General features: G+C 38.4%; 1 protein-coding gene across 7 annotated transcripts in view; it reads left to right on the forward strand.

Annotated features, from left to right (window-relative positions):
- RALYL (RALY RNA binding protein like) overlaps positions 1–24,033 on the forward strand; it is a 632,627-nt gene extending 608,594 nt beyond the window's left edge. For all 7 annotated transcript variants that reach the window (XM_066266414.1, XM_066266415.1, XM_066266409.1 and 4 more), the window contains one exon: positions 23,093–24,033. In XM_066266414.1, the coding sequence (XP_066122511.1) occupies positions 23,093–23,110 (18 nt within the window). In that variant the 3' untranslated portion in view covers positions 23,111–24,033. The remainder of the gene's footprint in view (positions 1–23,092) is intronic.
- The last annotated feature ends 1,310 nt before the right edge of the window (positions 24,034–25,343 follow it).

Below are 25,343 nucleotides of genomic sequence, written 5' to 3' on the forward strand. Positions count from 1 at the left end.
CATTGATGATTGATTTTGCATAAATTCCCCCACACATAGCACAGGAGCAGATGAACCTTCACTGTTAAAATATAATGCAATTCAGGCAAAACAAATGCTGAGGCTCTTGACCTGAATTGCTTTAAAGGAAGTGGGAGAAGTTGTCCGTAGCACAGTCAACAAGTGATCTGTACAACCAGAGCCCTGGGTTAGCATCAGCCACTTGTGAAGAGCAGCATGACTTAGCAAGTGATTTACCTGCCTGCCTCAGTTTCCTTGTCCGTCAATGGGGATGATAATGCACTTTCCTCCTGGTGTTGGTGTGAACAATAAATGAGATAAAACATTTTTTAATTTAGAAAATTAAATTGAACAGGGTGACATAGATCAATAAGAGTACATAGGTTTCAGGTATACATTTCTAGAGCATTTGAACTGTTGATTATGTTGTATACCCATCACCCAAAGTCAAATCATTTTCCATCACTTTATATTTGTCTCTGTTTATACCCTTTCCCCCTCCCCCCTCCCCCTCCTCCCTCCCCCTTCTCCACATCTCCATCCCCCTGGTAACTACTGCACTTTTATCTATGTCCATGAGTCTCAGTTTTATATCCCACCTATGTATGAAATCATTCAGTTCTTAGCTTTTTCTGATTTACTTATTTCACTCAGTACAATGTTCTCAAGGTCCATCCATGTTATCGTAAATGTCACTATGTCATCATTTCTTATGGTTAAGTAGCATTCCATTGTATATATGTACCACATTTTCTTTATCCAATTCTCTATCAAGGGACACTTTGGTTGTTTCCATGTCTTGGCCACTGTGAATAATGTTGGCTGGGATGAACATGGGGGTGTATGTAACATTTAAAGTACTTAAAAGAGTTCTCGGCATACACCAAACCGTTATTACATGTCAATTTTTAAACAAATACATCAAGTCTGTAAGTTTTACTGTGGAGGAAAAAAAAAGTGACAAAGCTATTTAAAGAAGTCTGATATATTCAGGAGAAAATTTCAGTACTGATGCTAAGCAAGGACATTTTTCTTTAAACTAGTTCTGTAAACAAAAATTAGGTAACTGTATCTAGAAGTTAATTAAATTGAAAAACTTCAGCCATAGAACTGATTTTTTTCCTTACGTGGAATACGGTATTTTCTTATGGTGTATAAAATGATAAAATTGTTTATCCCCTTTATAGCTGAAATAGGTTTGGCCAATGAGACGATCATGCTAAAAAATACAAGAACTGTTAGCAATTGTTATTGCTTTATTGGTCTATAAGCATTAATAAAGAGAATTATAAGTAAAAAAATAAATGAAATAGAAATCCAGTTAAAAATAGCATTGTCCATCCTCCCCTAAAAATAAGTTAATAAAGTTGATTTAAAATTTATTAAGACTATGTGCACAGATACAAGCAAATATTTTCAATTTTTTAAGCTAATTCTGTGTGCTCTTTCAGATGTCTGTATTGCTAGCAGCAACATAGAACCTTCAAAATAGTGTCCTCAGTGCCCTCCCTGCCAGTGTCCCAACAGCTGCCTACCTAAACCCCCTTAGACCAAATGCAGCTTCAAAGGCCTAAAGTCCAGGGCAACGTTCTGTCCAAACCTTTCTCAGAGACACTATTACCCACGAAGGCCCCTCCCTCCAGACCTGAGTATCTGTTCTGTGATGGGTTTATTTCACATCAAGCACTTATTTTAATGTGGTCAAGTCAGGGAAGGAGAGTGTGGCTCTGGACTGGACTTATGTCACCACTTTCAAGAGGGCCCTGGGCAAGGGGCTCTTTCCTTGTGCCATAGACTTCTCTCCATTATGATGAGTATGTGTAAAATGCTGTAGAAATAATGTATAATTTCACAAGTATTGTGCAGATGTAGGACATATAACACCAATAACACCCAATAACACCACACGGTGTTTACTTAACAAACCCCACCAGGAAGAAACAGTACCCACAAAGTCACATTGATGAGCAGATGATGCTCACCAATCACTTTGTTCAGGTTTTCATAAAGTATGACTTACTAGAAGAATCTGATTGTAAAGAGAAAATCTCTTCAAATAAAAAGTTTGTTTTCTGATTTGAGGACAGATTTGTTCAAAGAAATCTTCTACGAGAGAACTCAGCTTATGTTAAATCATTTCATCAATGCATTGAATTAAAATGCTCAGGCTTCTCATTATTGTGATTAATTTGAGAATGATCATCTAACTAAGACCATTTCTAAATTCTATTTTCTTTTATCATAGACAGAGGAAAACACGGGTTATTGAGCTAGTATCCAAAACAGTTATCTTTTTATTAACTTTATTGGGGTGACTTTGGTTAATAAAACCATACAGGTTTCAAGCATGCAACTCTATAACATAGCATGTGCTCACCACACAAAGTCAAGGCTCTTTCTGCCACCAATTATCCCGCCTTTGCCTTCTTCCACCTCCCCCACTCCCCTTTTCCTCTGGTAAGCACCATACTGTTGTCTGTGTCTGTATATATTTTTTTGCTTAATCCTTTCACCTTTTTCACCCAGCCCCTGATCCCTGCCCCTTTGACAGCTGTCAATCCATTCCATGTGCCCATGCCTCTGTTTTTATTTTGTTCACCAGTTAATCTCGTTTATTAGATTCCACATATAAGTGAAATTGTATGGTATTTCCCTGACTGGCTTACTTCACTTAGCATAATACTCTTAAGGTTCATTCATGCCATCGCAAAAGGTAAAATTTCCTTCATTTTTATGGCCACATAGTATTCCGTTGTGTAAGTGTACCACAGCTTTTTTTATCCACTCATCTATTGATAGGCACTTGGGCTGCTTCCAAATCTGGACTATTGTAAATAACTCTGCAATGATCATAATGGTGTACATTAGTGTTTTATATTTCTTAGGATATATTTCCAGAAGTAGAATCACTGGATCATAAGGCAGTTCCATTTTTAATATTTTGTAAACCAGGGGTCAGGAACCTATGGCTTGCAAGCCAGATGTGGCTCTTTTGATGGCTGCATCTGGCTCACAGACAAATCTTTAATTAAAAAAGATAACGTTAAAAATATAAACATTCCATGAATTACAATCCATTCATTTCCTACCGCTCAAGTTCATGGTTGCAGTGGCTGGGCCAATCACAGCTGTCCTCTGGGACAACACCAAATTTTTATTGGATAATGTGTAACGTACATGGGTCATTGTATGGTTCTCATGGAATTACATTTTAAAATATGTGGCATTTATGGCTCTCTCAGCCAAAAAGTTTCCCAACCCCTGTTGTAGACCCTCTGTACTGTTCTCCACAGTGGCTGCACCAGTCTGCGTTTCCACCAGCAGTTCAGGAAGGTTCCCTTTTCTCCACACCTGCAAGCACTTGTTTATGTTGTTTTGTTAATGAGCGCCATTCTGACAAGTGTGAGGTAGTATCTCATTGAGTTTTTAATTTACATTTCTCTGATGATTAGCAAAGGTTGAATATCTTTTCATATGTCTATTGGTCATCTGTATGTCCTCTTTGGAGAATTTTTTATTCAGGTCCTTTGCCTATTTTTTAAGTGAATTGCTTGTTTTCTTGGTGTTTAGTTGTATGAGTTATTTATAAATTTTGGAAATTAACCCCTTATCAGATGTATATTGGCAAATCTGTGAGTTGTCTTTTCATTTTGTTGATGGTTTCCTTTGCCGTGCAAAAACTTTTATTTAGTTTGATGTAGTTCCATTTGTTTATTTTTTCTTTTGTTTCCCTTTACTACAAGAAATGTCTGAGATTTTACAACCTATGGTTTCTTCTAGGATTTTTATGGTCTCGAGACTTACATTTAAGTCTTTAATCCATTTTGAGTTTATTCTGGTGTATAGTGTAAGGAGGTGGTTTAGTTTCATTTTTTGCATGTGTCTGTCCAATTTTCCCAGCACCATTCATTAAATAGACTGTCCTTACCCCATTGTATGTTCTTGCCTCCTTTTTCAAATATTAATTGACCATAAAGTCATGGTTTTATTTCTGGGTTCTCTGTTCTGTTCCACTTATCTACATGTCTATTTTAATACCGATACCATGCTTTTTTCTTAACTAAGGCCTTGTGGTATAGTTTGATATCAGATACATTGATAACTTCCAACTTTGCTCTTCATTTTTGAGATTGCTGAGGCTATTCATGGTCTTTTGTGGTTCCATATAAACTTTTGGAATATTCGTTCTAGATCTGTGAGATATGCCATTGGTATTTTAATAGGAATTGCATTGAATCTGTAGATTGCTTTGGGTGATATGGACATTTTAATGTTAATTTTTCCTGTCCATAAACATGATGTTTGCTTCCACTTATTTGATTCTACCTTCATTTCTTTCTTCAATATCCTATAATTTTCTGAGTACAAATATTTTACTTTCTTGGTTAAACTTATTCCTAGGTACCTTTTTTTTTATTATTACAATTTAAGTGGGATTGTTTTTTTAGTTTCTCCTTCTAATAGTTCATTATTGGTGCATAAAAATGACAGATTTCTGATATTAATTTTGTATCCTGCTACTTTACTGAATTCTTTTATAAGTTCTAATAGTTTTTTTTAGTCTCTAAGGTTTTCTATATACAGTATCATGTTATCTGAAAATAATGACAATTTTAGGCCTTCCTTTCCAATTTGGATGCCTTTTATTTCTTCTTCTTGTCTGATTGCTGTGGCTAAGACTTCTAGTATTATGTTGAATATGAGTGGTGACCACAGACATCCCTGTCTTGTTCTTGATCTTTTTTAGTTTTTTCCCATTGAGTATGATGTTGGCTATTTGTCATAGATGGCCTTTATTATGTTGAGGTATGTTCCTTCTATTCCTACTTTGCCCAAAACATATTTCAAAATGTTTATTTCAAATGATAATCACCAGATGATATGACATGATGAGTCATATCTAAGACAGAGAACATCCAATTTCCAGTTTCTTAGGTATCTGTTACAATTCTGGTATTCTTTTATAATCATGAAAATCCAAGGCACTGCAAGACTCTAAAATCTCTTTTGAATCATCCAGGATTCTATTATATCCAGCATAATTTGTGTGCTGAGAGTCTTTTAGAAAATATGTCAAAAACATTGTCTTAATATTTTTGAAATTAACTATATTTCTCAAGTACACTGAAAAAAACAAGGGTTTATTAATAGAATAATAATAAACACATTTCCTCACTTGACTGTTTTACTTGTTCTCTGAGATTAATTTCACTCAATTTTAAAATTAAAGCTCTTTTATTATTTTCTAATGTTTTGACTGATGTACACAGTTAATTAAATTAAATTAAATAAGACTTATTAAATAGCCATGACCACCTTTCCCACGCTATTCTGAATGATCAAAGAGTAACTGTATAATCCTGGCCAGATAGCTCAGTTGGTTAGAGCACGTCCTGAAGCACAGAGGTTGCCGGTTCTATCCCTGGTCAGGGCACATACAGGAACAGATCAATGTTTTTGTCTCTCACTCTCTCCTTTCCTCTCTCTCTCAAATCAATAAATAATTTTTTTAATTAACTGTACAATTTCCAAGTGCTTTTTAAATTAAACCACTAAATTATTCAATTCTAGATCACATTTTTTTGTTAGATATGAAATGATTTTTAAACTATTTCTTCTTTTTTTGCCAAAACTAATTACCCAAAGAACTTTGAAAAGCAGCAAATGTGTGAAATTTCAAAGGTCATAATCATCTTAGTATTAATCATCACTTGGCTTCTAGCACTTGCATGAACTGAAACAATTTGGAGGATTATCTGAAAACTATCTTGATCACTCCTAGCATTGGGAGCAACTAAGGACTGCTAGTCATTATACATGGTGGGGTAAAAGTTGGCTTACAGTCACTCATGTGGAAAATAATACCATAATTAATGAATAATAATGCAAGAATCAACTGTTTTGCCTACTCACAATAATAAGCCTACTTTTGCCCACCCTTGTATAATTAGCACGATAAATGAATGCATGATAAAACACAAGTTGTACACCAAATAGAATTACTATAACTTGTCAATTCAACTAGTCAAATGTGATTCTCAGTGAGCCCAAAACCTTCAAACACAGAGAGTCATAATTATCTCCAGAAAGTATCAGGGAATGGTTGGGGGGGGGGGAGTAAATGTTAGTAGATGTGTAACAGAACATCAAAGTTTTGGTAATCACATAACTGACCAATGTGATTAAATTTCTTTGGTATTAAATGAATTAAGTTTTTATACAGAAATTTTAAATAAAATTTTGTGACCCATGTTAGATAATTTTACTCTAAAGTTAATTTTTTTCTTAATCAAATACAGTTTTACAACATAAAATGTCTCCTTTAGACAGATGCTTAAAACAAGTTTTTTAATTAAAATGATTTGAATTAACTCAAAATAGAACTTTAAAATAAAATTTTAAAAAACACCCAGGCAGTGCCGCTAAAATCAGGGAAAGGCAGGTGACAGGTCACATGTGAATCAATGCATGACAATACATCCATGTTTTTTCTCCCACTCACCCTCAGGCACCAGTGTATTTTGCATCCCAGGTGAGCTCACCTGTGCCAGAATGACTGCTGGACCAGCCTGGCTCCCTGCTGCTCTCCTTCCCCCCTACTGGGCAGAAACAATGGCAGGAAAAGCACTGGTCTTAAATAAAGCAGCCTTGGTTGGATTTAGCTATGATGCTCTCTGATCCAAAAATTGATGAGTAATATGAGCATGATTCTTGCCCAACCACCTATCTCATTGGTTTGTAATGAAAATCAACAAGAATGGATGTATAAAGTGTTTTATAAATTTCCACACACTATACCAATAAGAGTTATTGTGAAGACTGGCCCATACCCACAGCCTTTGCCCAGAGTCCGAGAATAACCCAAACCAGTCTCAACGTAGAGCCAGTTAAGGGAGGCTCAGCTAAGCAATCCAGGTGCCCCAGAGTCTGAGACATTCTTGCTGTTTCTCTTGTTGTGAGATTATTACAACTATTTGTAGATTTATTCTAATAACTGGGACCTGCTTTATTTGTAGGAACAGAAGTTTCCCCAAAAATTACAAATAAAAATAATCACAACGAGAAAGTCTATTCTTCGATTCCTGCTCCAGTGTTCTCATTACAGTCCAGTCTCCTGGACTTGATGTCTGCCTTCACTCTCTCACCATCTTAAGAGCTCTTGAGCTGAATCCATGTCCCAAACACAGGACATCTCTGGTAGCACCATTTCTCCCAAGTCCTGCCAGGCTGCCTGGCTGGTCTCCATACTCTCTAGGTTTTGGCTTGATTTATATGATTCAGCCATTTTTTTTAGACTCAAGGTAGCAAATTCTTTTCTAACCATATTGGCTACAGATGTAGCCTTGTGAGATCGAGCTGTGTGTCCCTGAGATAACCAAGTCACAGGCACTCGGCTGCCAGCGTGATCACCATGGAGGGCACTGCTTCTTAGCTGAGAGGCTAGATGAGCTCACTCCATGATCCTAGGTCACCTGCTCACTGACTTGCCTTCCAAGACTCTTCTGTTTTTCTGGACTTGGAGTGCCAAACATGTTCCATTGAGATTGATACATTTTTCATTGGCTGATTTAATAAGTTGCCATCATCTTTTATTCAAATCTCCAAGATCAGAAACCATCAGCCATCAAAAAGCCATGGCTCATTCTCTGCTCTGATCATTTATGTCTTGATTTTAGAGTTAAAGTCTCAGAAGAAAACCTGGTGGTCTTCTATCTAAGTGTCTGGCAAGTTACTACACTGTTATTCTCTTCTGTGTTTTGTCCCCTTCCCCTCCCTCCATTACCTAAATGGCCATCAACTCAAGAATGAAGACTATTGGCCCTGGCCGGTTGGCTCAGTGGTAGAGCGTCGGCCTGGTGTGCGGGAGTCCTGGGTTCGTTTCCCGGCCAGGGCACCCATCTGCTTCTCCACCCCTCCCCCCCTCCTTCCTCTCTGTCTCTATCTTCCCCGCCCGCAGCCAAGGCTCCATTGGAGCAAAGTTTGCCTGGGTGCTGAGGTTGGCTCTGTGGCCTTTGCCTCAGGCGCTAGAATGGCTCTGATTGTGGCAGAGCGACGCCCCAGATGGGCAGAGCATCACCCCCTGGTGGGCATGCCCGGTGGATCCCGGTCGGGTGCATGCGGGAGTCTGTCTGACTGCCTCCCCATTTCCAACTTAAGCAAAATACAAAAAATTTTAAAAATAAAATAAAAAAAGAATGAAGACTATTAAGCCACCAAGAACTATACAACGAAGCAGTTGCTTTCATTTGTCACCATCCCAGGGAGTCACTGGCCATCTTGGCTTTCCATCCATTCTTTTAGTCCAGTGGCCCCCAACCCTCAGGCCGTAGACCGGTACTGGTCCGTGGGCCATTTGGTATTGGTCCACAGAGAAAGAATAAATAACTTACATTATTTTTGTTTTATTTATACTTAAGTCTGAACGATGTTTTTTTTGTTTTTTGTTTTTTTTCACTTTTCTGAAGCTGGAAACAGGGAGAGACAGTCAGACTCCCGCATGCGCCCGACCGGGATCCACCCGGCACGCCCACCAGGGGCGACGCTCTGCCCACCAGGGGGCGATGCTCTGCCCATCCTGGGCATCGCTATGTTGCGACCAGAGCCACTCTAGCACCTGAGGCAGAGGCCACAGAGCCATCCCCAGCGCCCGGGCCATCTTTGCTCCAATGGAGCCTTGGCTGCGGGAGGGGAAGAGAGAGACAGAGAGGAAAGCGCGGCGGAGGGGTGGAGAAGCAAATGGGCGCTTCTCCTGTGTGCCCTGGCCGGGAATCGAACCCGGGTCCTCCGCACGCTAGGCCGACGCTCTACTGCTGAGCCAACCGGCCAGGGCCGGTGTTTTATTTTTTAAAAATGACCAGATTCTCTGTTACATCCATCCAAGACTCACTCTTTTTTTTTTCTTTTTTTTTTTATTAAATTTAATGCAGTGACATTGATAAATCAGGGTACATATGTTGAGAGAAAACATCTCCAGATTATTTTGACATTTGATTATGCTGTATACCCCTCACTCATAGTCAAATTGTCTTCCGTCACCTTCTATCTGGTTTTCTTTGTGCCCCTCCCCTCCCCCACCCCCTCTCTCCTTCCTCGCCCCCTCCCACCTCCCCCCATCCCTCCACCCCTGTTACCATCACATTCTTGTTCATGTCTCTGAGTCTTATTTTTATGTCCCATCTATGTATGGGTTCATATAGTTCTTAGTTTTTTCTGATTTACTTATTTCGCTCAGTATAATGTTATCAAGGTCCATCCATGTTATTGTAAATGATCCGATGTCATCATTTCTTACGGCTGAGTAGTATTCCATAGTATATATGTACCAAAGCTTTTTAATCCACTCGTCCTCTGACAGACACTTGGGCTGTTTCCAGATCTTCGCTATTGTGAACAATGCTGCCACAAACATGGGGGTGCATTTCTCCTTTTGGAGCCGTTCTATGGTGTTCTTGGGGTATATTCCTAAAAGTGGGATAGCTGGGTCAAAAGGCAGTTCGATTTTCAAATTTTGAGGAATCTCCATACTGTTTTCCACAGTGGCTGTACCAGTCTGCATTCCCACCAGCAGTGCAGGAGGGTTCCCTTTTCTCCACATCCTCGACAGCACTTATTCTGTGTTGTTTTGTTGATGAGCGCCATTCTGGCTGGTGTGAGGTGATATCTCATTCTGGTTTTAATTTGCATTTCTCTAATGATTAGTGATGTTGAGCATTATTTCATATGCCTACTGGCCATCTGTATGTCCTCTTTGGAGAAGTGTCTATTCATTTCTTTTTTCCATTTTTGATTGGATTGTTTGTCTTCCTGGTGTTGAGATTTACAAGTTCTTTATATATTTTGGTTATTAATCCCTTATCAGACGTATTGTCAAATATGTTCTCCCATTGTGTAGTTTGTCTTTTTATTCTGTTCTTATTGTCTTTAGCTGTGCAAAAGCTTTTTAGTTTGATATAGTCCCATTGTTTACCCTGTCTTTTATTTCACTTCCCCATGGAGATAAATCAGCAAATATATTGCTCTGAGAGATGTCGGAGAGCTTACTGCCTATGTTTTCTTCTAAGATGCTTATGGTTTCATGGCCTACATTTAAGTCTTTTATCCATTTTGAGTTTATTTTTATGAGTGGTGTATGCTGGTGATCTAGTTTCATTTTTTTCCAGGTAGCTGTCCAATTTTCCCAACACCATTTGTTAAAGAGGCTGTCTTTACTCCATTGTATTTCCTTACCTCCTTTGTCAAATATCAGTTGTCCATAGAGCTGTAGGTTTATTTCTGGGTTCTCTGTTCTGTTCCATTGATCTATATGCCTGTTCTTATGCCAGTACCAGGCTGTTTTGAGTACAATGGTTTTGTAGTATAACTTGATATCAGGAAGTGTGATACCTCCCACTTTATTCTTCTTTTTTAAGATTGCTGAGGCTATTCGTGTTCTTTTTTGGCTCCATATAAATTTTTGGAATATGTGATCTATATCTTTGAAGTATGTCATTGATATTTTAATTGGTATTGCATTGAATTTATAGATTGCTTTGGGTAATATAGACATTTTAATGATGTTTATTCTTCCTAACCATGAGCACAGTATATGCTTTCACTTGTTTGTATCTTCCTTGATTTCTTTTATCAATGCTTTAGAATTTTCCGAGTACAAATCTTTAGTCTCCTTGGTTAAGTTTATTCCTAGGTACTTTATTTTTTTGGTTGTAATAGTGAAGGGGATTGTTTCTTTAATTTCTCTTTCTGACTGTTTATTGTTGGCATATAAAAATGCCTCTTATTTCTGAGTATTGATTTTATATCCTGCCATTTAACTGAATTCATTTATCAGGTCCAGTAGTTTTTTGACTGAGACTTTAGGGTTTTCTATATACAATATCATATCATCTGCAAATAATGATAGTTTTACTTCTTCTTTTCCAACTTGAATGCCTTTTATTTCTTCTTCTTGTCTGATTGCTGTGGCTAGGACTTCCAGGACTATGTTAAATAAGAGTGGTGAAAGGGGGCACCCCTGCCTTGTTCCTGATTTTAAGGGGATTGCTTTTAATTTTTGCCCATTGAGTATGATGTTGGCTGTGGGTTTCTCATAGATGGCTTTTATCATGTTGAGGTATGTTCCCTGTATTCCCACTTTGCTGAGAATTTTGATCATGAATGGGTGCTGGATTTTATCAAATGCTTTTTCTGCATCTATTGAAATTATCATATGGTTTTTGTCCTTCTTTTTGTTTATGTGATGAATCACATTGATTGATTTACGAATATTGTACCAGCCTTGCCTCCCCAGAATAAATCCCACTTGATCATGGTGTATGATTTTTTCCATATATTGCTGGATCCGGTTTGCTAATATTTTGTTGAGGATTTTAGCATCTATATTCATCGGAGATATTGGCCTATAATTTTCTTTCTTTGTGTTGTCTTTGCCTGGTTTTGAGAATTATGCTCGCCTCATAAAAGGAGCTTGGAAGTCTTTCTTCCTCTTGAATTTTTTGAAATAGTTTGAGAAGGATAGGAGTTAGTTCTTCTTTGAATATTTGGTAGAGTTCCGTTGTGAAGCCATCGGGCCCCGGACTTTTCTTTGTTGGGAGTTTTTTGATAACTGTTTCGATCTCATTTGGTGTAATCAGTCTGTTTAGGTTTTCTGATTCTTCCAGGTTGATTTTTAGAAGATTGTATGTTTCAAGGAATTTCTCCATTTCATCTAGGTTGTCTAGTTTTTTGGCATACAGTTCTTCATAGTATTTTCTTACAACATTTTGTATTTCTGTTGTGTCAGTTGTTATTTCTCCACTCTCATTTCTAATTTTATTTATTTGTGTCCTCTCTCTCTTTTTCTTGGTGAATCTAGTTAAAGGTTCATTGATCTTGTTTACCTTTTCAAAGAACCAGCTCCTAGTTTCATTGATCCTCTGTATTGTTTCTTTAGCCTCTATGTCATTTATTTCTGCTCTGATCTTTATTATTTTCTTCCTTCTACTACATTTGGGCTTTACTTGCTGTTCTTTTTCTAGTTCTTTTAGATGCAGGGTTAAGTTGTTTATTTGAGCTTTTTCTAGCTTCTGAAAGTGTGCCTGTAGTGCTATGAACTTCCCTCTCAGTACTGCTTTCGCTGTGTCCCATTAATTTTGAGTTGTTGTATGCTCATTGTCATTCGTTTCTAGGAATTTTTTTATTTCTTCTTTGATCTCATTCTTAATCCATTCGTTATTTAACAACCTGCTATTTAGTTTCCATGTGTTTGAGAATTTTTGAGCTTTTCTATTGTGGTTCATTTCTAGTTTCATGCCGTTGTGATCAGAGAAAGTGCTTGATATGATTTCAATCTTCTTAAATTTGTGGAGACCATTTTTGTGCCCTAACATGTGGTCTATCCTAGAGAATGTACCATGAGCACTTGAAAAGAATGTATATTCTGCTGCTTTAGGGTGAATGGTTCTGAAGATATCTATTAAATCGAGTTGATCTTATGTGTCCAATAAGTCTGCTGTTTCTTTGTTAATTTTCTTTCTTGAGGATCTATCTAGTACTGTTAGTGGGGTATTGAAATCCCCTGCTATTATAGTATTGCTGTTGATCTCGCCCTTTAAATCCATCAAAGTCTGCTTTATATATTTAGATGCTCCTATATTAGGTGCATAGATATTTATAATAGTTATATCTTCCTGTTGGATTACTTCCTTTATCATTATGTAGTGGCCTTCTTTATCTCTTACTATATCCTTTGTTTTAAAGTCCATTTTGTCTGATATAAGTATTGCTATCCCAGCTTTTTTTTCATTTCCATTTGCATGAAATGTTTTTTTCCATCCTTTTACCTTCAATCTATGTGCATCTTTTGTTCTAAGGTGTGTCTCTTATAGACAGCATATGTACAGGTCCTGTTTTCTTATCCACGCAGCTACCCTATGTCTTTTGATTGGATCATTTAATCCATTTACATTTAAGGTTATTATTGATATGTAGTTGTTTATTGCCATTTTATTCTTTAAAGCTGTATTCCTTTTTTGCTATATTCTTTTCCTACTTTGATCTGTTTACAACAGGCCCCTTAACATTTTCTGCAGCATTGGTTTGGTTGTAATGAATTCCTTGAGTTGTTTTTTTTTGTCTGGGAAGCTTTTTATTTCTCCTTCAATTTTAAATGATAGCCTTACTGGATAAAGTAGTCTTGGTTGTAGGTTCTTGTTCTGCATTACTTTGAATATTTCTTGCCAGTCCCTTCTGGCCTCAAGTGTTTCTGTTGAGAAGTCAAATGTCATCCTTATGGGGGCTCCTTTGTAGGTGATAGCTTTTTTTTCTCTTGTAGCTTTTAATATTTTCTCTTTATCATTTAGTTTTGGTATTTTAATTATGATGTGTCTTGGTGTAGGTTTCTTTGGGTTTCTCTTTAATGGAGTTCTCTGCTTCTTGAACTTGTAAGAGTTTCTCCTGCATTAATTTAGGGAAGTTTTCAGCTATGATATGATTGAACAAAGTCTCTATCCCTTGTTCTTTCTCTTCCTCTTCAGGAACCCCTATGATGTGGATGTTATTTCTCTTCATGTTGTCACAGAGCTCTCTAAGAGTTTCCTCAGACTTTTTGAGTCTCTTTTCCTTTTTCTTCTCTGCTTTCTTGCCTTCATTGAAGTTGTCCTCCAACTCGCTGATTCGATCCTCAGCTCTATCCATCCTGTTTTTAACTCCTTCCATTGTGGTCTTTATTTCTGATATTGTATTTGTCATCCCTGACTGATTCTTTTTTAATATTTCAATATCCTTTTTTATACTTGCTATTTCTTTATTTAGGTGTTCATAATGACCATCCATTGTTGTTCTAAGATTCCTAAGCATCCTTACAATCATTATTTTGAACTTCACATCTGGAAGTTTGATTATTTCCATATCACTCAGTTCATCTCCTGAAGGTTTCTCTTGTGGTTTCATTTGGATTGCACTTCTTTGTCTTCTCATTATCTGTGTTTGGGTGTTTTGTTTGTAGAGTTGGTTGAGTCTAGGCTTAGTGTTGTCTGCCTCCAGTTTTCAATTGTGTTATTTCTAGGTCTTCTTGGGTTGGTATCAGCTATGATTTGTAATCCACTTTCGGATTTGGGCAGCTTTGAAGTCTTGATTTCTTTGTTTTCTTAACAGGTGATAGTCTTGTTTACTGATCTCAGCAGGGGGCTTTTTTGAAACTGTATCCAGGAATGGAATGGGTGTAACCTGAGACTCTGAAAGCCTCTTCCACCAACTAATCTCTCTGGGGGCATGTAGTGGAATAACCCATTGCATGGCCTTGGATGGGAACACAGCCAACAAGAAAAGAATGTTTTGCCAAGAAAGTTGTTTTGTGACTTGAAGGCAAGTCACTGAAACAAGTCTATGTGACTGAAGGCAGTTGCTGGGCTTTTCTCAGTAAAACATTCTCATAAGATTTCTGTACTTTCCTTATCCCTTAGGACAGGCATCCCCAAACTACAGCCTGCGGGCCGCAATGTGGCCCCCTGAGGCCATTTATCCAGCCCCCACTGCACTTCTGGAAGGGGCACGTCTTTCAGTGGTGGTCAGTGAGAGGACCACTGTATTTGGCAGCCCTCCAATGGTCTGAGGGACAGTGAACTGGCCCCCTGTGTAAAAAGTTTGGAGACCTCTGCCTTAAGATAAGGAGAGGAATGTTGTGGGATCCATAGAAGCAATAGCAATTAATGCCTTCTGATATTATGTTGTTACTAAGCTATCTTGCAGGTGCACTCTATGTATCTTTAAGCAAAAGTTACTCTTGATATTATGCCAATTTCTCAGTAAACAAGCTTTTTGAAGTCTTGTGAATAAAATTAGGACACTGCATGAACTCGGGGCCATTTGCCTGAGCGAGCGGTGGTCCTTTGCTAGTCCTTGATGATTCCATCTGCTGATCTCTCTGTCTGTGCCCCCGACTCACAACAACAGGGGCAGGGTGTTTTCTCAGCTTCAGTAGGGGGAGGTGTATCTCAGATCTCCATGGAAACCTGAGTTACTGCCCTTCCTCCCCATTTCTTGTTTTCAGCGTGTCTTATTATGCTGATTGGAGCTGGAGAGATGTCTGGAGATCTCTGATCCAGAAGCAATTCAGTACTGTTTTGTGGAAGGATCAGTCCCTCCCCCAGCTATGGCCACCTCCAGTGCAGATGAGTCAGCTTTTTTAGGTCGTCTCCTGCATTCCTTTGCCCCTCACAGTCTGTCCCTCTCTCTCTGCTTTCCACTTGAGAGATAAGCTGGTCTTTTCAACACACCTCAGTCCCTGGTCACCAGGCAAGTGGCTGTGAGCAGTATTTTCTGCTCTTTTCCCTGGAGTGAGATCCCCTCTGGGCTCTCAGCCTCACCCCCCCCCACCCCGTTCCTGTAAGCAGGGGAGATTCAGGCACTCCCTACCAGGTTTGTTGTGGCTTCTTCTTTGCTCCTTGGTTTTTGAGAGCTGTTCTTGTAGTCCGGAGTTGGTTTTTCATGCTGATTTTTCCTAAATTGATTTGTATTCCAGTTTGGTGGTGAGAGCTGGGCGTCTGTGCATCTGCCTACTCCGCTGCCATCTTCAGGTCTAAGACTCACTCTTGACACTTGTCTCGGTCACATGATACATTTATCCGTCCCACCCTAAAGGCCAGTCCATGAAAATATATTTTGACATTAAACCAGTCTGTGGCCCAAAAAAGGTTGGGGACCACTGTTTTAGTCCAACAGTAGAATGCAATTTTGGTCCCAAGAGCTTTTTAATAGAAGGTATGCTTTAACTTGTAATGCACAGCAGCGGCTGGGAATCTATGTAGGTTATTTAGAAATTTGAATTGAATTTTATCTTATTTGTAATGAGGGATTTATAAAAGCCAAATGTATTCACATTGTTTATAAAAAGTAAATAGCTCAACTATTACTCAGTAAACATGAACAGTCATGTAATAATTAACAAACAGAACAGTCATTTAAGTGGGAGTTGGGAGGGCCTGTAGGGGGAGCTGTCACACCTTACACAGATCAGAGCCAAACTGAAGAACTGTTGTAACAACCCTCCCAACTTCCTTTGTCCCTCTATATAGAATTTCCTCCCTTCTGTTTTTCTGGATTTCTGCCCTAGTTCACCATCAGACCACATGCCCCTAATTGCAATTCTTTGCTGTTCCCAAAATAACCTATTTTGCTGGAGAAATATCAGGCTGTATGTGTGTTTAAGGTCAACAGTGGTAACAACCAGTACAGATCATTCCTGCTGATAAGACCACTTCTCTCTAAAATGTGCCACACCTTCTATTATCCACATATAGGTATTTTGCTTAACCTTTCTTTTTTCGTTTTAATAGATGCTACCTAGAAATATGAATTACCTATACTTTTCAAATTACTTATTAGTTATACAGTACAATCGGGGATGGGAAGAACAGAAGCATCACGTGATATTAAAGAAGTCACAAGACTTCTTCAAAAATATGATTTTTTGGTAGAGCTGTAGGAGAGGTATGTTCATTCCTCACATAGTTGTACATACTTTACTTCAAACATATTAACGTATAAAGTTTGAAATTAAATGTGCTTTCCCTGTAGATTAATACTATCTGCTTCATTTTTTCAAATAGAAATAAATTATTACAATCAAGGCTCATCTGAGTGGCTGGTCCTGTTGTTTTGTGGAAATGGGGGAGATTGAGAGTTGAATAAGCATTCATCATCAGGAGGATTTGTTTTAAGAGCTTCCCAACTCCTCTGCAGCCAGGAGATAAATTACCCACTATTCAGGAGAAGGAAGGCACAATTAGCTTCACATTATGCCAAGCCAATCAGCTCCTTAAGTGACTGTCACTCTTGAGAAAATGACAGTAAGAATGTCATCATTGCCATCCCCTCTGGCTCGAGCCTTGGTAGCAAACAGCAAGCTGTTTCTCAGGCAAGGAGTTCTTTGGAAAGCTTGGTGAACATGTTTGCCGGTTTTTAGATAAGGGGGATTCTATTCATGAAGTGTATCCATGTGGTTGGTGACACCCACTTCACAAGGCAAAGGTCATGAAGCTCTTGCTTTGTGTTCCTGACACACAAATGCTTGGATGCCTCAGGTGAGGAAATAAGAATTCAATAAATTATGTTCAGACCTTTCTTTCTCCTCCCCAGGAGAGTGATTTTATGTAACCATTCACAATCAAGGAGCAAAGGAAGGGGCAAGAGAAATCATATTGGGGTAATGGAATGTGCACAAAAATGGTGGCCTGCTATTTTCTTCTTAACAAAATGGTTACTTGCTGGACAGCCTTTTATTACCTCTTGTGAACTGCGGAAGAATGAGCTACCTTAATGGTCACCTTCCATGATTTAACCTGAAGAAACACAATGATTAGCAAGCTTTGCCTGCACAGTGGGCATAGTAATGTAAGTATCTTCCACTGGTAAAGAAGGTGACCCACCAGGGCTCCGGAGAAAAGAGTGGCCTTACATTCAGATAGGGAATCTTAGTTCTGTCCAGCACACAGGTGTAATGTCAAAACCCAAAAGTCACAATGCCTGATGCTGACATGTCTGCATCATTCTGTAAGTTAGGTTTAATTTTATTTGTTGATGTATTCATTTTTCACCTTGGTCATGAATAATTTGGGGTCTGTATGTACAGGAAATGTATAATAAAACTTCCTTTATGCCATGAAAAAAGTAGCACATCTACTTTGTACTGTAAGTTTGAACCTTTGTGCTGTAAAGACTAATTGTGGCCCTGGCCAGTTGGCTCAGCAGTAGAGCATCGGCCTAGCATGTGTGTTCAACTCCCAGTCAGGGCACACAGGAGAAGCAACCATATGCTTCTGCACTCCTCCCCCTTCCCGTTCTCTCTCTCTTTTTCTTTCTCTCCCTCACTCTCCTCCCCTCCCATAGCCATGGCTCAAATTGTTCAAGCAGTTGGGCCCTGGACCCTGAGGATGGCACCATGGCTTCACCTCAAGTATTGAAATAACTCAGCTGCTGAGCAACGGAGCAGTGGCCTCAGATGGGCAGAGCATTGTCCTGTAAGGGGATTGCCAGGTGGATCCCAGGAGGGGCACATGCAGGAGTCTTTCTCTCTGCTGCCCTGCCTCCCTGCCTTTCTGCCTCCCTGCCTCTCACTTAAAAAAGAAAGAAAGAAAGAAAGAAAAGACTAATTGATGTTTCCCGTGTATGTGGGCAGTATCTGGAATTCCACAGAGAACACATTTGAGTAATGTTTCATTTTTTTAAATATACACGAGATTAGGAAGTACATAGCAGAGTATAGAGGTGGGGAGGATGAGAGGGAGGAGAAGAAAGAAGCGATGGAGAGAATATCGGAATCCCTAAATGTTCTTGGCCTCCCTCATGAAAGCTTCTTACACAGGGATATGCGTTTGTTAATGCTTGTGACTGGAGAAAAGACTATGAAGGATCTATATTTTGTTTCTTTTTAGTTGCCTGATTTGTGAAAATTTTAAAGTCAAAATCATTTGGCATTTATTATTAGGATTCTGTGTATTAGAATAGCACATTTACAGAGTACTTCTGGGAGTACTTTGAAAAATGATTATCCCAGATTAGTTCATCAAATGCAGTCAAACATTGTAAATAGCATTTGTTTTGTATTGTGTTTTTAAGTGTTTCGTATATCTGGTTTAAGAAAATCTTTCTGAGAATGAAGCAATTCTTAAAAATATAATAAGTTCAATGTATCAACATGATGACCTAAAGTTTTCTTAGACTTTCCAATTTCATGCAAAAACATAAGATTTGGACATAGGCTTCAAATCATAAAACTGAAATCCTATGTCTCAATCAATATATTTCTTCTAAAGCCTCTTTGGTGGGCTCTGATATATTTAATATTGGGGTGATATTGGTAATAAAATTGTATATGTTTCAGGTGCACAATTCTGTAATATATCATCTGTGTGTTCACCACCGTCTAGTCTCCTTACGTCACTATATATTTGACCCCCTTTACCCTCTTCATTCTTGTCCCCTCCCCATGCCTCTGGTAACCATCATACTGTTGTCTGTGTCTATAAGTTTTTGTTTGTCTGTTTGTCTTGTTTGTTCATTCTCTGCTTGCTGTTTTATATCCCACATGAGTGAAATTATATGGTTCTTGACTTTTTCTATCTGATTTATTTTGTTATTTTGCTTAGCATGATATTCTCAAGTTCCAGTATCACAAATGGCAGTATTTCATTATTTCTTAAGGCTGAATAGTATTCCATTTTATACACATAACACATCTTCTTTATCCAATCACCTATAGCAGGACACTTCGGTTTTTCTCATGTCTTGGCCATCGTGAAAAATGCTGCAATAAACATAGGGATACACATATTGTTACAAATAAATGTTTTCAAATTTGATGAATAGATAACCAGAAAAGGAGTTGCTGGGTCATATGGTAACTCTACAGTTAATTTTTTGAGGACTCTCCATAATATTTTCAATAGTGGCTATACCAGTCTACATTCCCATCTACAGTGAATGTTTTCTTTTTCTCCACAACCTCTCCAACACTTATTACTTTTCTTGTTGATAATAACCATTCTTAGAGATGTGAAGTGGTGTTTTATTGTAGATTTGATTTGCATTTTCCTAATACCTAATGAAGTTGAGCATCTATTCTTTTATCTGTTGGCCATTTGTATGTCTTCTTTGGAGAAGTGTCTGTTCAAGTCCTCTGCCCATCTTTTTAATCAGATTGTTTTTTGTTATTGTTGAGTTATATGAGTTCTTTATTATTTTGGATAACAATTTCTTAAGATATTCTTTGAAAATATTTTCTCCCATTCAGTTGGTTTTTTTGTTCTGTTGATGGTTCTTTTATTGTGCAGAAGCTTTTTAGCTTGATATAATCTCATTCATTTACTTTTTCTTTTACTTCCTTTGCCTATGAAATGAAATTTATAAAATCCTAAGACCAATACCCATAAGTTTAGTACCAATGTTTTTTCTATGTTTTATATTTAAGTATTTAATTCATTTTGAGATGATTTCTATGTGTGGTGACAAATAGAAATCTAGTTTTGCTCTTTTGCATGTGGCTTTCCAATTTTCCAAGCACCATTTATTTAAGAGGCTTTCTTTTCTCCATTGTATGTTTTTGGCTCCTTTGTCAAAAATTATTTGACATATTCATGTGTGTTTATTTCTGGGCTCTCATTTTGTTTCCTTGGTCTATGAGGTTTTTTTATGTCAATACTATGCTATTTTGATTATTGTCACTTTGAAGTATAATATGAAGTCAGGGGGATATGATACCTCTCACTTTGTTCATTTTTTAACACTGAAGAAAATGAGTATAGAAGGAAAGTACCTCAACGTAATAAAGTCCATATATCACAAACCCTCAGCTGATATCATATACAATGTTTCAAAACTGAGAGTTTTTCCTCTAAGATGATGAACAAGACAAGAATGTCCACTCTCACCACTCTTATTCAACATGGTACTGGAAGTCCTAGCCAAAGCAATCAGGCAAGAGAAGTAAATAAAGGCATCCAAATTGGGAATGAAGAAATAAAATTGTCACTTTTTTCAGACAACATGATTTTTTCTATATAACACTCTACAGACTCCACACAAAAAAAAACTATTATAAACAATAAACAAATACAGTAAAGTTTCAGGATACAAAATCAATGTACAAAAATCCATTACATTTCTATATACTGACAAAATAATTCAGAAAAAGAAATGAGTAAAACAATTTTTTTTTACAATTGCAAGAAAAATAATAAAATACCTAGGAATAAACTTAACAACAGATGTGAAAGACCTAGACAGTGAAAACTACAAAACATTATTTAAAGAAATTGAAGAAGACACAAGGAAATGGAAACATATTCAGTGTTCATGGATTGGAAGACTTATTGTGAAAATAGCCATACTTCACAAAGCAGTATACAGATTTAATGCAATCTCCATCAAAATCACAAATAGGACAAAAAACATCATATTTGTATGAAAGCACAAAGACCCTGAGTAGCCAAATCAATCAATATTTTAATTACATATTCTAAACTGAAATCACAAATCTGCTACACTAACAGGATAATTCTCTGAAATAATACAAGTATTTATAGTACATAAAATATTCACAGATTTTTTTTTTAACACACAAATATTAGTACTCTGGTTTCCATTTTTTGTAAACATTTTATATTCAATCTTAAATTTTCCTAGAATTAAAGGAGTCAAATTCAGTGAACTAAAATTACTGGAGTGTATATATTCTTGTAAGCATGTAAGTTGCACACCTGTGAAGACAGCACCATCCATTTTCACAGTATTTCTTCCAACTGGACACCAAGGCCAGGCATGTGATCTGGAGCCACAGACATCCAGAATGATTCTTACCACCATATTGGTATTTTCCATAGTCTCTATATCACGGGTAATGAAAGGCCCAGTTAACAAATTCTCTGGCTACTCACAGGATTGAGAAAGGCAGTCTTTGAATACACTCTTGACTCAGACCCATAAGAATGGGCCTAGGGCCTGGAACACGTCCTTCCAAGAAACGAAGAGCCCACATGGCCTATGCTAGTCTTACCACCTTGTATGGAAGTATCTTTCCCTGTTTTGAGCTAAATGAGTGTTCCTTCATTCTGCTTAAATGTGTTTGTCAGTGGCCCTCAGACATGCCCCCAACTTGCAGTATTTCAAATATTCCATGGGGGAGAGAAAAGGGTTCTACTACATGAGAGGGGGTTATGCAAGAACAAATGCCCTGAATGGCTGGGGTGGGAGGAGGACATACTGTTGCGACTGTCAGCATTGTTCCACCCAGTGCCTGACCCTGTTATGTTTTCCTTGACCATTCTGGTACCAAAATACAATATCTGGGGTCTTCCTCTGGGACTGACAACCAAGGCACCATATTTTGCTCCCCAAGACTGTTAACTGCTGCATGATGTTCATTTCCACAGCAACTCCTATCCCCACTGATACCTTGATTTGTATCTTTGATTCTTAAGACATATATAGAGATTTCCCATCAAACTCCAAAAGCCCTTTGAAGTTGATGGAATAATAGGTGTACTCATGTTTTTTAACCTAAATAGAAAGACCCGAAACTTGATAGGATTCTAAGAGCAATTAGTCCCTTTCTCCAGTACTGAAATCTTGCCTTATTTTATTTTCATTTTCATCCTCAATTTTTTAATTCAATTCTTCAACCAATTGAATTTTGTCTCCTATACGGTGTTTCTGGTTCTTGGTGGCATCATGAGGCCTTCAGGCCCTTTCTGCTTCTGACTTTCCTGGTATGCCTCCGAGACTGTAGAACTCAACCAAAGACCTAGACTGGCCTCTTATCCCGGGTGGAGAGGTCTGGGAATGTGCTGTTCAGAGCTTCTTACAGGAAGAGTACTCTGTGGTCACTTCAGTTAGAGACAGCAAAGATTCCTGAGCAACCCACACTTCTCTCCCTCCCCTAGAATTTCCAGTGCTCTTGCTCTCGCTTCTGTAAGGGCTCAGGATGAAAAATAATGGTTCATCTCAGGCATCAAATTAGCCAGACTTAAAAAAAAATCATAGCATGCTATAAATGTGAATGATTTTAGTGTTGCCTTCAACACCAGGATCTGGGAACCTAGAGTTCTCTAAGGATTTAATTCTTCTTTTATCATCCTCCCAATGAAGGCTGAAACTCTAACCTACACATGTGCATGCTATCAACAATGAGACACAGATCTCTCTATTTAAAAACACTTTTGTTGCCCTGGCCGGTTGGCTCAGTGGTAGAGTGTCGGCCTGGCGTGCAGAGGTCCCGGGTTCGATTCCCGGCCGGAGCACACAGGAGAAGCGCACATCTGCTTCTCCACCCCTCCCCCTCTCCTTCCTCTCTGTCTCTCTCTTCCCCTCCCGCAGCCGAGGCTCCATTGGAGCAAAAATGGCCTGGGCGCTGGGGATGGCTCCTTGGCCTCTGCCCCAGGCGCTAGAGTGGCTCTGGTCACAACAGAGTGATGCCCCGGAGGGGCAGAGCGTCGCCCCCTGGTGGGCGTTCCAGGTGGATCCCAGTCGGGCGCATGCGAGAGTCTGTCTGACTGTCTCTCCCTGTTTCCAGCTTCAGAAAAAAGAAAAAAAAATTAAAAACACTTTTGTTTTCTTTTCTCAGTTTCTACAGATAAAGTGATCTGAATAAATGAATGAAGCCACGAAACAGAAAAGAGAAAACTCTGACAACCTGAAGAAATGTGAAAGGAGGTTTCTTACTGGGTAGCAGCATCTTCAGTTCAATTTGTATAAAAACCCAAACAGACAAAACGAACAGTATTGTTCAATCTTAGAAATTCCATTTCTTCTATATTCTAAGGTGTATAATTGTCAGGTTTTTATGGTTTTGATTGTAAATGTGTGTTTCCCTTTGCTAATTAATGTTTGGGATTTTTTTTTTTTGTCTTAAAAGTCTTAAAATGTGAAGGATATTATGAATGGTAAGGGAGACACTATATACAAATGTATATTTGTAAAAGCTATTTTTATGATTAGCATGTCTTACCATTGATCATATGTAAAGTAAGGTGATATTGCAATTCTACATTTAAAGCTTATTGCCAACAATGCTATGTATGAAAAGACACATCATATGCTAGTTTTTGTAATTTATTTTTAATTTATAATTTAAAGTACTTCAGATCATAAGGGTAAAATACTTGAAAAGGTTATATTTCTGCCCTCTATAAGCACCTGTTTTTATTAATAAAGAATGCAACTATTTCAGATGTGATTTAAGTGTGACAGGAATGATTTGACCTGTGATTAAGTCAGCATTCCCTGCTGTACCGAGCTGAAATGACCCAGTTCTCACCCAGTGCTTCCGTTGCGGTGGGACAGCCCACAGACAGGTTTGCGTGCCATGCAGGTGAGAACAAGGAAAGGGTTGTCTTGTCCTTGGAGCCAAACGTTTCACTTAGCCCGTCCATCGCTTCACTCATCCCCTGTGACTGGGAACTCGTCGTTCCTGAGTATCCCCCGCGGCCCAGAAGCTCTTCACTGTTGTCTTGTGCTGTGGAAATGGAAGACCCCCCTCCCCCAATTTCACAGATTGTAGGGGAATTCAGCATATAATTTCTTAATAAATTGTTTCTTTTCAGACAAAGGTGGTGTGCGTCTCTCCTTTGGGCTGCCCTTCGTTTTGACATTCAGTTTGGATGTTTAAGTCCCTGTTGTGCCACAACTCAGGGCAACAATGAAAGTGGCATAGGATTGCTAAAATGCACGTTACATGTTCGACGTGCCCACACTCTTCAAGGAGCAATGGGGGGAACACGATTGTGCCATGGGGTAGAAAGCCAGGTGGCCCTAGGTCCCCGACAGAAATCACACTCTGATTTACATTTTTAACGAGATGTGTTTTTACCCAAACATAGAAATTTTAAGAAAATTCTTGAGGAAAGAAAGCAAAACTATGTCCACATAGGTATTGATGCCCAATGCAAACTACACCACTGAATTTGCAAGTTTCTCAATCAAGAGCAGAGAGAAAACCTATCTTGTCATCAAATCACTTAGTGGTTTGGAGGTCTCCTTTTTATGAAGAAACTGAGTCTAAGATCACGTTGATATGTTTTATCTTTCACTTTAATTTATTTAAGCCAATTTTTCATCTTTCTCTGTTTTTGAATATAAATAATGAAAATTAAACCATTTCTAACAAAAGTTATTACCAAAAGCTGAATTATTTTGATGACAAAAGTGGAAAAAATATATACCAGAGCAACAAAGTATAGATTATTTAAGATTGTAATCCCTGAAGGTTTGGTTTAATAAACTAAAAGGAGGCTGTTAAGAGAGGAGGAAGGAAGCATGAACTTCTAACGCTAAATAACATCCATCTCATAAAATATTCTATGGGATGGTACTCACTGCATTCAGTTCAGGGACAATATGGGGAAACGGGCCACTGTTTGAGAAGTGAGACAAACCAGTCACTGGTGACAACGTCAGTAGGAAAATACCAATTTTGCTTCTATCATTTTCAACTAAAGAATAGTTTTCACAGCAGAAATACCCAATAAGTGTAGATGGAAGTAAAGCAGAAGATAAAGAGGAGAGTATTTTAAATGACTTAAAGTTCAGAAAGCAAGAATTACAAATGCAGATGCCCGTCGAGGCTTGATAAGAACTAGAAATGCCAGAGACGGGCCTGAAGTGAGTGAGTGGATGTTTTGTGCACCTGTGCAGGTGAGGAGCTCGCCACCTGTTGCTCTGGGGGCTGCCTGACTCGGGAGCACAGACTTCAACGGGCCGCTGGGTCTTCTGACTTCCCAAGACAAGGTCAATGTCAGGGTTTACGATGAAAAGATCTATTGTACTTGCCTACTTTGTTTTGTGTTAACGTGAATCCAAAGGTAAATGAAACCTTA

This window comes from Saccopteryx bilineata, chromosome 3, assembly GCF_036850765.1.
Source record: "Saccopteryx bilineata isolate mSacBil1 chromosome 3, mSacBil1_pri_phased_curated, whole genome shotgun sequence".
Lineage (NCBI taxonomy): Eukaryota > Metazoa > Chordata > Mammalia > Chiroptera > Emballonuridae > Saccopteryx > Saccopteryx bilineata.